This window comes from Parasteatoda tepidariorum, chromosome 10 (genome assembly GCF_982258835.1).
Source record: "Parasteatoda tepidariorum strain Cologne lab strain chromosome 10, Ptep-v5.0, whole genome shotgun sequence".
In the NCBI taxonomy this organism is placed as follows: domain Eukaryota; kingdom Metazoa; phylum Arthropoda; class Arachnida; order Araneae; family Theridiidae; genus Parasteatoda; species Parasteatoda tepidariorum.
Window position 1 is genome coordinate 19,576,807 of NC_141764.1, and position 11,950 is coordinate 19,588,756.

At 27.1% G+C, this 11,950-nt stretch overlaps 1 protein-coding gene across 1 annotated transcript in view; it reads right to left on the minus strand.

Annotated features, from left to right (window-relative positions):
* Positions 1-9,464: 9,464 nt before the first annotated feature.
* The window catches only part of Slu7 (Pre-mRNA-splicing factor Slu7), a 34,382-nt gene continuing 31,896 nt past the window's right edge, over positions 9,465-11,950 (minus strand). Inside the window, exons 14-15 of the mRNA XM_043054279.3 lie at positions 11,499-11,618; positions 9,465-9,741 (exon numbers count right to left, since the gene is read on the minus strand). Coding sequence (XP_042910213.2) covers positions 9,568-9,741; positions 11,499-11,618 — 294 coding nt within the window. The 3' untranslated portion in view covers positions 9,465-9,567. The remainder of the gene's footprint in view (positions 9,742-11,498; positions 11,619-11,950) is intronic.

The following is an 11,950-nucleotide window of genomic DNA, read 5'->3' on the forward strand; positions in this document are numbered from 1 at the left end:
ATTCGGCTTGAACTGAATCTATCGACAACAACAAAAAATAACAATAATTTTAATGCATGCATTTTTGACAAAAATTTAGCCTGCATAGGCAGTGTTACTTAATTAAGCTTATTTTAGGAGGACACTATATCACAGGGGTGGCCAAGCTGCTTGATCCTCGAGCCATTTTTCAAATTTTGAAATTTTTCGCAAGCCGCAGTTAAATACGTATTTAAAAGGTATGCAAAAAAGGTATTTAAAAAAATTTTTTTTTTACATAAATTATATTTATTGAGTATAAGTACAAAATGTGTGTATTGAATTTAAATACTAAAAATTAAACACATTTATTTTACTTCTCTTGATAATTCTTTGAGATGCTGGTTAGTTAATAATGATCGTTTTTTGGATTTCTCGAATTTTAAAGTGGAATAAAATGATTCACATAATAAGTTGTTTAAAAAATTTAAATAATTCTACTATCAGCCTTTTTTAATTCAGGATACTTCGATTCTGGTACAAATTTCCAAAATTCAGTAATCGACGTCGACTTATATTTTAATTGTAGAGCTTGATCTTCTTGCATCTTTATTAATTAATTCTCCTGGTGCTTTTTGTGTCATAATTATATTGGAAATGGAAAACACCTTGAATTGAACAACATTGCACTTAGTCTGTTATATTTGTTCTCAGTAATTTAAAAGACAATTTGAAACACATACAGAACGATAATAATTTTTTAAAATGTAATAGCACAAAAATTAAAAAGGAACTCGGGTACATTTATCGAGAGCAACAAATAATCCTTGAAAGAGCCGCAGGTTGGCCACCTCTGCTATATCATGTGAGAAACTTTTCAAGGCAAGTTCTGTTTCATCTTCATTGTTAAGTATCGGAAAAATTGAGTTCAGGTAGATCTGAAATAAACCTAAAAGCTTTGAATGCTGAAAAAATGTTTTCTAAATATCCAAATGCAAACAAATTATTGCACAATTACTTCTCCCTTACATAATCTTGAGTTATCCTGTTATAATTTTTTTTGTATTTTTAATTTTTTTTTTTTTTTTTTTTTTTTTTTTTTTTTTTTTTTTTTTTTTTTTTTTTGCAATATCAACAAAATATAAACAAATTATTGCACAATTACCTCTCCCTTGCATAATCCTGAGTTATCCTGTTATAATTTTTTTGAATTTTTAATAATTTTTTTTTGCAATGTCAGAAACTTGATGGTTTATTCTAGGTTTACTTTAACTCACTTTTCCTTGACTTTGAATTAATTATAATGGTTGAAAGAAGCTGCCATAAAAGGTTTCTGCTGTGGTATAGCCTCCATTTAAATCCTTAATTTTTTCTTCTTTCTTCATCATTTCATGTGTTACTTCCTTCTATTCCTGGTTCTTTTGCATTATTTTAATGTTTATTTTTAATTTGAATTTATTTAATTTTTAATTAAAAAAATATTAAATTAGTTTATGTTTAATAATTTCCATATAATGTTTTGAATATTAAATGCAAATTATAAAACTTTGATTTAAGGAATTATTTTTTTAATTTTGAAAAAATTAAAATTATTCTGGTATGTATATGCAGTACGTGCCTTTTTCATTTTGAATACTAATTCAGTTTTGAATATTTTAAATCCGTGCATTGCATTTTACTCAATTATATGCAATTTTGGTATATTGATTTACTTTTAAATGTGACTTAACATGATTAACCTTGGTTTTCAAAGATCCAATCTTTTTTTTCTATTAGGTTGGTAAGGAAGTCATTTTAATTTTAGTTTTTTAATGTAAAACAAAAGTTTTTTTTTCAACAAATGAACTCTAATCAGTCAAATATATTCCATTCTGTTTGACCATTTTAAATGTGCATTTTTTGCTACGAAATTTATAAAAAGAAAAAGAAAATCGCAGTGTATGTGTGATATGCATGTGAAACATAATTTTTGCATTTTGTCTTTTAGCCAATTCTGTTTTGAATTTGTATGAAATCCGTTTATGGATTTTACACACCTGCCAACTTTTTATCCTTTGGAGGAGGATTTTTCCCAGTGGTAGTAAAATGGAAATTGAAATATAAATTTAGGTATAAACATACGTCTTAATTTGAAAAAGCTTAAACAAACAACCACATTTGCATCACATATTATTATATGTACTTAATTTTTTTAAAAATAGTGGTCATAATTATTACACGTTAAGTTTATAAATGCAAGGAATATATAGAAAGTATACATTTTACTACCACTTTAAATATAAAAATAAAATTTTACTCAAAATGCATAAAAGTTTGCAGATATGATTTCAGTATTTTTTAATATAAAATCAAGTTATAAATTGTTTTCTTTTTAAGTATGAATTTTCTATTGCAAAGTGAAAATACTTCTCAGTTATTCCCTGCTGCTTGAATCAATTGATTACGTTCTTGAGTTTTAAAGCATAAAGGCACTCATGAAATAATTTATATTATTATGAGAGTATTAATTATAAAATATGTAATAATCTCCATTTCAGTTGAGGATTCATGTAATGTTTATATCCTTCACTTCAAAGTCTTTCTTATAATACTAGACTATGTATATTTCATCTAAGGTCTGGTTTTTTAGATCTACTTTTTCACAATGCCAAATTTTATTTAGAAACTAACCATTTTGAAATTGCAATAACGTATTAAAATTTCTATAAAACATTGTGTGAGCACCAAATGGGGTTGTGTTTTGCATATTTTTGCTAACAAATGGGATATGAGCAGTGCTTACATGAAACATTAAAACCCCCTAATTTTTAAATGTGGAATAAAAGATGATTTTGGAGTAAAAAAAAATTTTTCAAAGAGTTTTATGAAAAGGAAGAAAAAAATTCAAAATTTTATAAAATGAATTAAAATGTAAACTTCCTTTTAAAAGTTACATCTTTTATTAGAATTCTTAATTATTCCCAAAACTATATTATTTTGAGTTTTAAGAAGAAGAAAATGTTTTTTCAAGGAGTTTAAATTTTTTTTCAATGAGTTTTCAAAGAATTACTAAAGAATATTCAAAATTATATAAAATGAATTTAAATGTAAACTTCCTTTTAATGCAACGTTACATCTTTTTATTACAATTCTTAATTATTCCCAAAACTAAGATTATTTTGAGTTTAAAGAAAAAGAAAAATTTTCAATAGGTTTAAAAAAAAAAAAAAATTCGATGAGTTTCAAGAATTTTCATTGAGTTACAAAAGATTACTAAAGAATATTCAAAATTTTATGAAATGAATTAAAACTTCCTTTTAATGCAAAGTTACATCTCTTTATTAGAATTCTTAATTATTCCCAAAACTAGATTATTTTGTTAATTGAAACAAAATCTAGGGGAGTAGCAACTTTTGTACATAAGCTTGAAAGGGGGTTTGTGGTTTGCTTAATTTTGCAGACAAGGATAGGGGTAGAGTTTCAAAATTGGAAAAAATATGCTGACATAATATTTGAATAATTGCAATATATAGGAATGTAAATTTATTTTTATTATCTATTTAGATAAATGCTCCTTGTTCCCCCCCCCCCCCCTGTATTTGAAGAATGTGTGTAAATTGTTTATTTTTTGATATAATCTACTGTTTGAAAACATACAGTATACACCTGATTATCCATTTGTAGATAATTAGGTTTTCGGATTCTTCGTTCTTGCCTACAGCTAATTAAAAATAATATATTTTATAGAATAAAAGAAAAGCTTGAATAAAACACCGTAGAAAGGAATGGTCTTCTTTTTCCTAATTTATATTGCTGGTAAAACACGAGCACAGCCAAAATCTAACAGTTGAGGAATGTGGATTTACCAAACACCAAAATATATTTGATTCCGTAATTAGAGAGTTGAAAGTCAACTGTTAGAAACTATTGCATGTTTCACCCTGCGATTTAATAAATAAATGCAAATAATAAATGAATTTAATGGTAGTGTTAAAAGCAATACTTTTTAATAGGAAACTTACTCATTTATATATTGTATTCTAAACTAGAATATAATAGTTAATTCTGGGTATTTTAATGTATTTCCATAAAATATTTTGTTCTTAAAACATTCTCATTTTACTATTTTCTATGATAAGAAATATTATTATAGTCAGCAATGGATTGACTTCAAGTTTCAATTTTTGAACTACAAACTTAAATGCTACGGTTGTTTTTTCTTTACTTTGATCTTATTAATGCATTTTTAAAGTATTTCCTTTAGTATATTCTTAAACTGTGAGTGACCAACCTGTGCACAGGAATTTTACCAATGACAATTGAAAAATAAAAGAATTTTAAAAGTAATTATACTGTCTTCAAAATGTTGGCAAAATATGTAAAATCTCTACATATACTACTGAATATATTATGCACTGATACTTAAGGACTACTAAATTTTAGAATACGGGAGAAACCCTACCCTAGTTAGTCATTAATCGAATATAAGCCAAAGAGTATATTTTTTATTTGGAAATTCACCCAAAATTCAAAGTGGTATATACATAGATGCCAACTTTCCTGACAGTGGATATATATTTTCGAGTGGTAGTCTTTTATTGTATGATTTTTTATTTAGTTAATTCGATTTACAAGATATTCACCCACCACTACTTTTAAATAGTTCAAAAGCTTATATGTTACCCTGAAATTATTACTGTTTAGTTGCGTTGAGTTTTAAAATGTTGGCAAAACTAATTGAAAATCGGAAAATTTTAGCTTCTAGCTATCTACTGTTTTTTTTAATTTTTATTTTGTGTAATTAGCCGGCGTAACAAAATTATGGAATGTTACACTTGGAAATAAAACTGTACCCTTCTTGTAGTAACAGTTGCCAGTGAGTAAGAGAAGCACAGACCTTACAACACGGTAATTAAATCTTTTTAAAAATGCACTGGTAGCAATATTATATAGAAATGAAGACCTTTTTATCTATGAAGACATAAGTGAAGAGGGAAACATCAGAAGATAAGATACTTGAACCGAAATTCACTGAATTTTACGGAGATCTGATTCTGGTACGGAATTTATTAGATTTTTCGTGTGTTCTTTATCTTTAGTTTATATATTCTTATCAACTTAAGTATAGGTTAGCTAGATAAATTAAAAAATAATCATATTCCTTTCAAATTATCCTTTTTATGTGTTTCTTATTCAATTGTTAAATAGACATTCCGTTTTCAACTATTATCTTATGTATTGTATGTACGTTTTGCTATATTTACCGATTATCTTTAATACTCAACAAAAGGAGAGGCATTTCTGTTGTTGATGTCCTCTTGGAATTGTTCAAATTATAAGCCCACCTCCTCACTTAAGCCTTTGAAAAAAATTTCTGTGAAAAATATATAGGGAAGTAATAGGTATTTTTATGTGTGCAAACTTTTGATTTTAATGAAAAGAATGTAAACATATTTCACATTAATGCAGGAATAACTATCAAAGTCTGTACTGCTCTGAACTAGGATGTATTTAAAAAATCTATTATCCATTTTGCAGAATCCAATCATTGCTAGATTTGATGTTTTTCAAGATGATAAAAAAGGTTTTATCTTTTCTGAAATCTTATTTTTAATTTCTTTACACGATGTTAACTGTTACTCATCTAAAATTTAAACTAAAACTATTGTCATCACCATCCAATGCAAATAATAAAGAAATGAAAATAATAAGGATCAAATGAGCAATAAGGAGGAAATGCAAATAATAATGATCAAATTCAAATGATCCAAATTATATTGAATTTTAGAAATTTTATCCTTATTTTTTGAGGCCCTAATACTGGGAACTTGGTATAAAAATTTTACAAAAACCTTATTAATTAAATATTGACTGTTTAATAATTTTTTGGAATTAAATGTTCAAGTCATTCACTTTAATTTTATACACTACTGACTGAACCTTTAACATTAAACATACCAACACTTAATATATACCTATTTCTAATATAGCCGGTCAGATGACGGGACTTAGTTTCTTGATTGAATGTTTGAAATATGGATGTTTGGAAGGAAATAAACTAAAAAAAAACTTTGTTGTAATTAAACAAAATTGCATATTGCCAATTTTTATGTATCATCACAAACACAAAGAATAAGAATTTTTAATTCATTGCTCAACGCATTTTTTACATATGCAGGATGTTTCAATTGTACATGTTCCGCAAACATATTTCTTCTAATTATTATTTTTTTTATAATTATAAGAATTATAATTATTCTTATGATTAATATTATTTCTTCTTAGAACATGTTTCTGAGTAAAAACTAGCTGAATAAAGTAACTAGAAATGAAGTAAAGCCATTAAAGTAAAATATTAGCTATTTACCAACACATTTAGTTTTTGTCACTTTTTCTAACACAAAAAGGCCAATCTAGAATTTTAGGTAGTTTCTTGAAATTTGTATTCACAGTTATTCTGATTGAACTAACTACACAACTGTCTTTGCAGAAATAAGCAACTATTCTAATGCAATACGTTGCACACGCATTACATCGTAATTTCTGATCCTTATAAAGCAATAAATTGTTCTCCCGGTCAAATGACTGTTTGTGGTCGAAATAGGTGTACGACAAGTATTATTCAAAACAAACAAAAAAATAAATATAATAGAATATTAAGTGCATATAATTTTAGAAAAAGTCATTAAGTCAATTGTGCAAATACTATAAGATCATAAGCACATTTTCGATGCCAAAGTTCTTAAACGGTCATGGTATGTTTAGTGTTAAAAAAGATATTAACAATAAAACCAGGGTTAGGGCTTCTTTTTTATTTTTACGCTACTCAGTATTGCATAAAAAATTTTTTTGCTATTGCCTTAAAGTCTTATTGTCAGCATAGAAATATATATATATTTTTTTCATATTTGTTAGTATGTTGGAAAAGTTGGGAGTGGCCTTGTGATTTTAGCCATGGCATAAAATGTGGTTCTTCTGTCTCAAACTACACAATTAATCTAATGTTGTACTTCATACATTATTTTTTTATCACTTAGCAGAAGAATATGTTAATATGATATTTTAGTTAATCAGCTTTAAGATGTACATAAACATCAGGAAGCTACTTATAAAATAAAAAAATTCACTTAAAAACCTAGCTTTACAGAATGCATTGATAAGAACACAAACAACAGATATTGGCGCCTGATTACAGACAACGTCAGGTTTAATTGGTAAATGGGTCTGCTTTCTAAATTTACCTCTAACATGAACTATCATGTTTATTTTAATATTCTGAATGATAAAACAACTTCATGTTGAATCTTGGTACTACTATTTTTCAGGATGACAACAGAAAAGGTTATTGGGGTGGAATAATATGTGACTGATTCCATTCAACACACACTCACACATGCTATTATATCGTTATTGGCCTGCAAAATCACCAGACTTGAACTGGTGATTTTGCAGGATTTTTATTTATTTTATTGAAAACATATGGGGTTGATTGGAATCACACAAAAATCAGCAATTAGGTGACTTTACGCAGTCGAATTTTCAGTGAGTAACTAAAAAGCTAGGTGCATATCCAAAAACTTGTGGATTCATTACCTTACTGAAACCAGATAGAAATCAATAGAAATTATTTAATGATGTTTTTGAATATTTCTGTAGGGGATACACTTTTTGCCCGGTGAGTTTATTTTGTTACCGAAATCAACCTTGTAATTCAGTTTTTCATATAACATCTTCCCTCCAGTTTTTATTTGAACTTGACATGAATTAACTCAAATTAAAAATACTCATTAGCATAGTACATAATGATTGTAAAAAAATTTATACTCTTGAAAATATGTGTACATGTTAAAATCTATCAACTTATAAACATACTCTGCTGTTGAACAGGTGTAAATTATGTAAATAAATATGAACAACATTGTTAAAAAAATGATTCTAAATTTGTTATTTAATACACAGTTTATCTTACTATGTGAAATGACATATTATATACTTAATAAAGCTTTTGTATTCATGCTTTTTATATTTATTCATGAGTGACATAATGAATCATCACATTCTAAATTAATGTTTAATTAATTATTCACATTAAAAGAAAAGTCCACTAGAGATTGGTTTGTATCAATGTATTTGGGTCCCGCAGTGAACTGATCCCAGCAGATCACTGACTGCAGTCAGTGTGCGGGTTGGTGACCACTTAGATCAGTTTGCGTAGGGTTCGATCACTAAAATCCAAATCACTATTCATTACATTACTAATGAAAAAATATTAAACAATACTTGTCAAAGGTTTTTTTGAGTCTCTCAGTATTTGCCATTTGGTGCACTTAGTGCAAAAACTATTGAAAGTAACACATTAAACTTTTTTATTCAACAAAAACAATATATTCTACAGGCTAAACATGTTATTTTCTCCACATTCATTTTAGGTTTTTTTTTAAATTAATGATGTACCAAAGCATTAAAAAAATTCTTGCTAAGTTGTTAAAATAAATGCATTTTAATTAGTTTTTCAATGATATATTAAAAAAAATATTTAAAATAAAATACTTTGTAATATTGGTACTTTTGGTGTATCCATCCTTATAACTTTATGAGAAAAAAAAATATGTTAACCTGGAAATTTTAAGATTTTTACCTGGAAAAATTTGAAACCTGATTTGAGTGGCCACCCTGATTCAGCCTACAGCATGGACTAGAAAAAGAAACAACTCATTACTTTTATAAACAGAAGCAAATATTGTTGCCGCCTTTTCCCTTTCTTAAACTGCATAGTCTGTAAAATGGTCACGAGTTTCTCCATTCATTTAGCAACCATGGGAGAGTTTCATGTGGCGTTCTAGTTCCACAGGGTTATAAAGGAGCAAATTTTAAAGCAAAGAATTGTTACATTTATATTTGAACTGTTTGCAATAAATTTCTGTCTAAAAACAGCAGGTATAATGGATGATAAAATAATTTAAATTAAGAAAATTAGTAAATAAATTAAGAAATAAAAGAAAAAAATTCCAGCTTTTCTTTAAAAGTCCCCGATTTTTCCATTATAAAAAAGTTCTCTGTTAATTCCAGGTGGGTGAATGAGATAGCCTCATTTTAATAAGTAGAGTTAAAAATTATTCAAGTAAGGCCTTCAATAGAGTGTCTAACTAGGTGTCTGAAAGTTTCAGGTTTAGTGTGAAATACTAAATACATCTTTTATATAAAGGGGTTTCATGTCGAATAGTGAAGCATCCATCTTTTAATAAAACTTTTGCAATAAACCACAGCATGATAAACTAAAAATCTAGACTATTCTGGTATAATTAAATTGTCATTATTATTTTTCTGTGCTGCTTTCATTTGCCACTTAATATCTTTGTAAAACAAGATCTGATAAATAATGTGGTGCATAGGTAAATGAGACTCATTGTTGATTTGACAACATTTGATATTAATATAAATAATTTTAAATGCAGCATCAAAAAAATTAGAGTGAACTGCATCAACTCGCAAATAAAATTACTGCGAAAGCAAAATAAAACAGAGTCTTAAATAAAACTTAACATTTATTAGCAAATAAGATATATACAAAATTTTGTCAAAAAGATAACTAAACGTATATTTGACAAAGAAAAACAAATTTGAATGTTTTTATAAAAATCCAACCATTGGGTCTTCCGCACGTTTACGTTTAATGAAATACGCTTCCATTTCTTCCTCTGTAGGAGCCTTTGCTTCATACATGCTGTTGTATGGACGCTTCCTTTCATCCATGGCTAACAGCCTGTCAGCATTTTGTTGAGATTCTTCTTCAGCCTTCAGAGCCTATAAATTATAATCACCAAATATGAATTTAACATTTAAAAAAAAAATAGCCATTTTAATCATAGATAAAAAAGAAGGTAATATCTGGGAGTGTATGAAATTGCATGTGTAGCAAAAACGATGTAATGTGATAAAGCTATGTTGAAAATATTGTGTACAAAAATAAGTTTTAGAAATTGGTAATAAGGGAAATATTATTTTTTTAAATAACTAAACTGACATTTTGATAAAAGAACTGTTGGAATGCAATGCTCATTTCTTCCCTTTAACTTAAGTAGGTGCTCTTACTTTGTGCGTGCCCAAGCTTCTAAATGCATACTCTTATTATTTTGTTCATATTCCAGCTTTCATGGCTTGCGTGTTCACAGCTGATTGTGTTGTTTACCTATATCAGGGTGCACAGCCAGATTTTTCAACAAAAAATAAGCACCTTTTAAGGACTCACAAAATATTTTTAATCACTTTCCAAAAAAAAAAATTATAAATAGGATCTGTGCAATAATAAAAAATTCTATCGTTTAAAGTTCATTTATAAACATAGAATCAATAAAATTCAAAAACATTATCAGAAACTTTACATAATCATGATAAAATAACTAGTTTCTAATAAATATTGCAGAGAAAATTGTGAAAATCATGCATTTTTTGTAACTTAAAACTGCAATCGACAAGGGAAAGAAAAAATCTCTTTCTAAAAGATAGAAAATTAAGGGCTTTTAAAAAACTTAAATTGAAAATAAGTACTTTTTAAAAACACTAAGCACCCTGTATATTTTGTTTCATTCTTTATTATACTTAACAATAAGATATGTTTTTACTATCTCTGCATAAATTTTTCGGGGGCCCAGCCAAAAAGTGTTATGTGCCCAGAGTAATGCATCCTACTTTAGATAAATGGAAAGTTCATAATTAAACTAAAAGCTGACACCATTAACAAAAGCCTAGTGGCAGCTGATTCTCGATTGAAACCTCTCTAGAGAAAATTTTGATGTGAGAAAACTCCAGTTGGAAGCAATTTGATAAAAAATAAATAAACACAAACTTAGTAACAAGAGACGAAAAGAAAGAAGGTGATGATCCAATGACCAAAAAACTTCTGTTAATATCATCATACTTTTAAAACACATGGATAGCAAAATTTGCCACAGAATGTACAGCTTAACTGTCAAAATTTGACTAAATTTATTTATGACCCTATAACTTAATCACTATCTAAATTTTTATATATCAGTTTTAATTTACTAGTTTTATACAGTTTCAAAAATGCATGATGATAAATTTTCCAAGAGTAGATTTTATAGTAGAGCATTTTAACTTTAAAATTTTAAATAGGGATTGTGAGACTTGAGTTACATAATTAGAAATATTTTTTCAGAAAAACACTATTTTTGTACTACAAGGATGTTTAGATTTACAACTAATTTACAAATGTACTAACTTTTAGGAAAACTGCTGGAAAAAAATAGGCTTTGGTGGCCACAACAAAGTACATAAGGTAAATAATTTGATTTTAGATTGTAACAGTTAATTTTCTGTAAAAAGAACAATATCAAGTGCCTTAAAAATTAGAAGACTAAGCAAAATCAATTCAGTCTATGATATTTCATGTCAACTTATAAAGAAAAAAAATTAAAAGGCTCATGTTTTTAATCTTAAATATTAACTTGTTACTATAAAAAAAAAAAATATATTTTACAGTATGTCAAACATCAACATCTTTTGTTAAAAAGCAGTATAAAATTACATAAGATACAAACCTTTTTCAATTTCTTATCTTTCTCTGCTTCAGAATCATCTTCGCTGCTCGAAGAATGGTGCTTCTTCTTCTTCTTTTTTTTCTTCTTATCTTTCTTGTGTTTCTTTTTCTTTATTTGATCCTTAAAAACGATAAAAGCTTTGAAACACTGTATGATATAAAAATAAGGTTTATGAGTAGAAAAAACATAACAAACAAGCCATTTGTATTTAGATTTTTGAATTGATTAACTGCCTTAATATTGACTACAAGTTTTGCTTATTTACTTATTATTCCTTATTCGAAAAAAAAATATATATATTTATTGTCACGCCAAAGATAATAAAAATGTAACTCAACAACAACTAAAAGGCTACTGCAAAAGTATAGTAAAACAAACTTTCATAAAATAAAAAACTTATTGCAGAAACTGCCTATTGTTAGACAGGGGTCATGGATGTTCAATCTCCATTT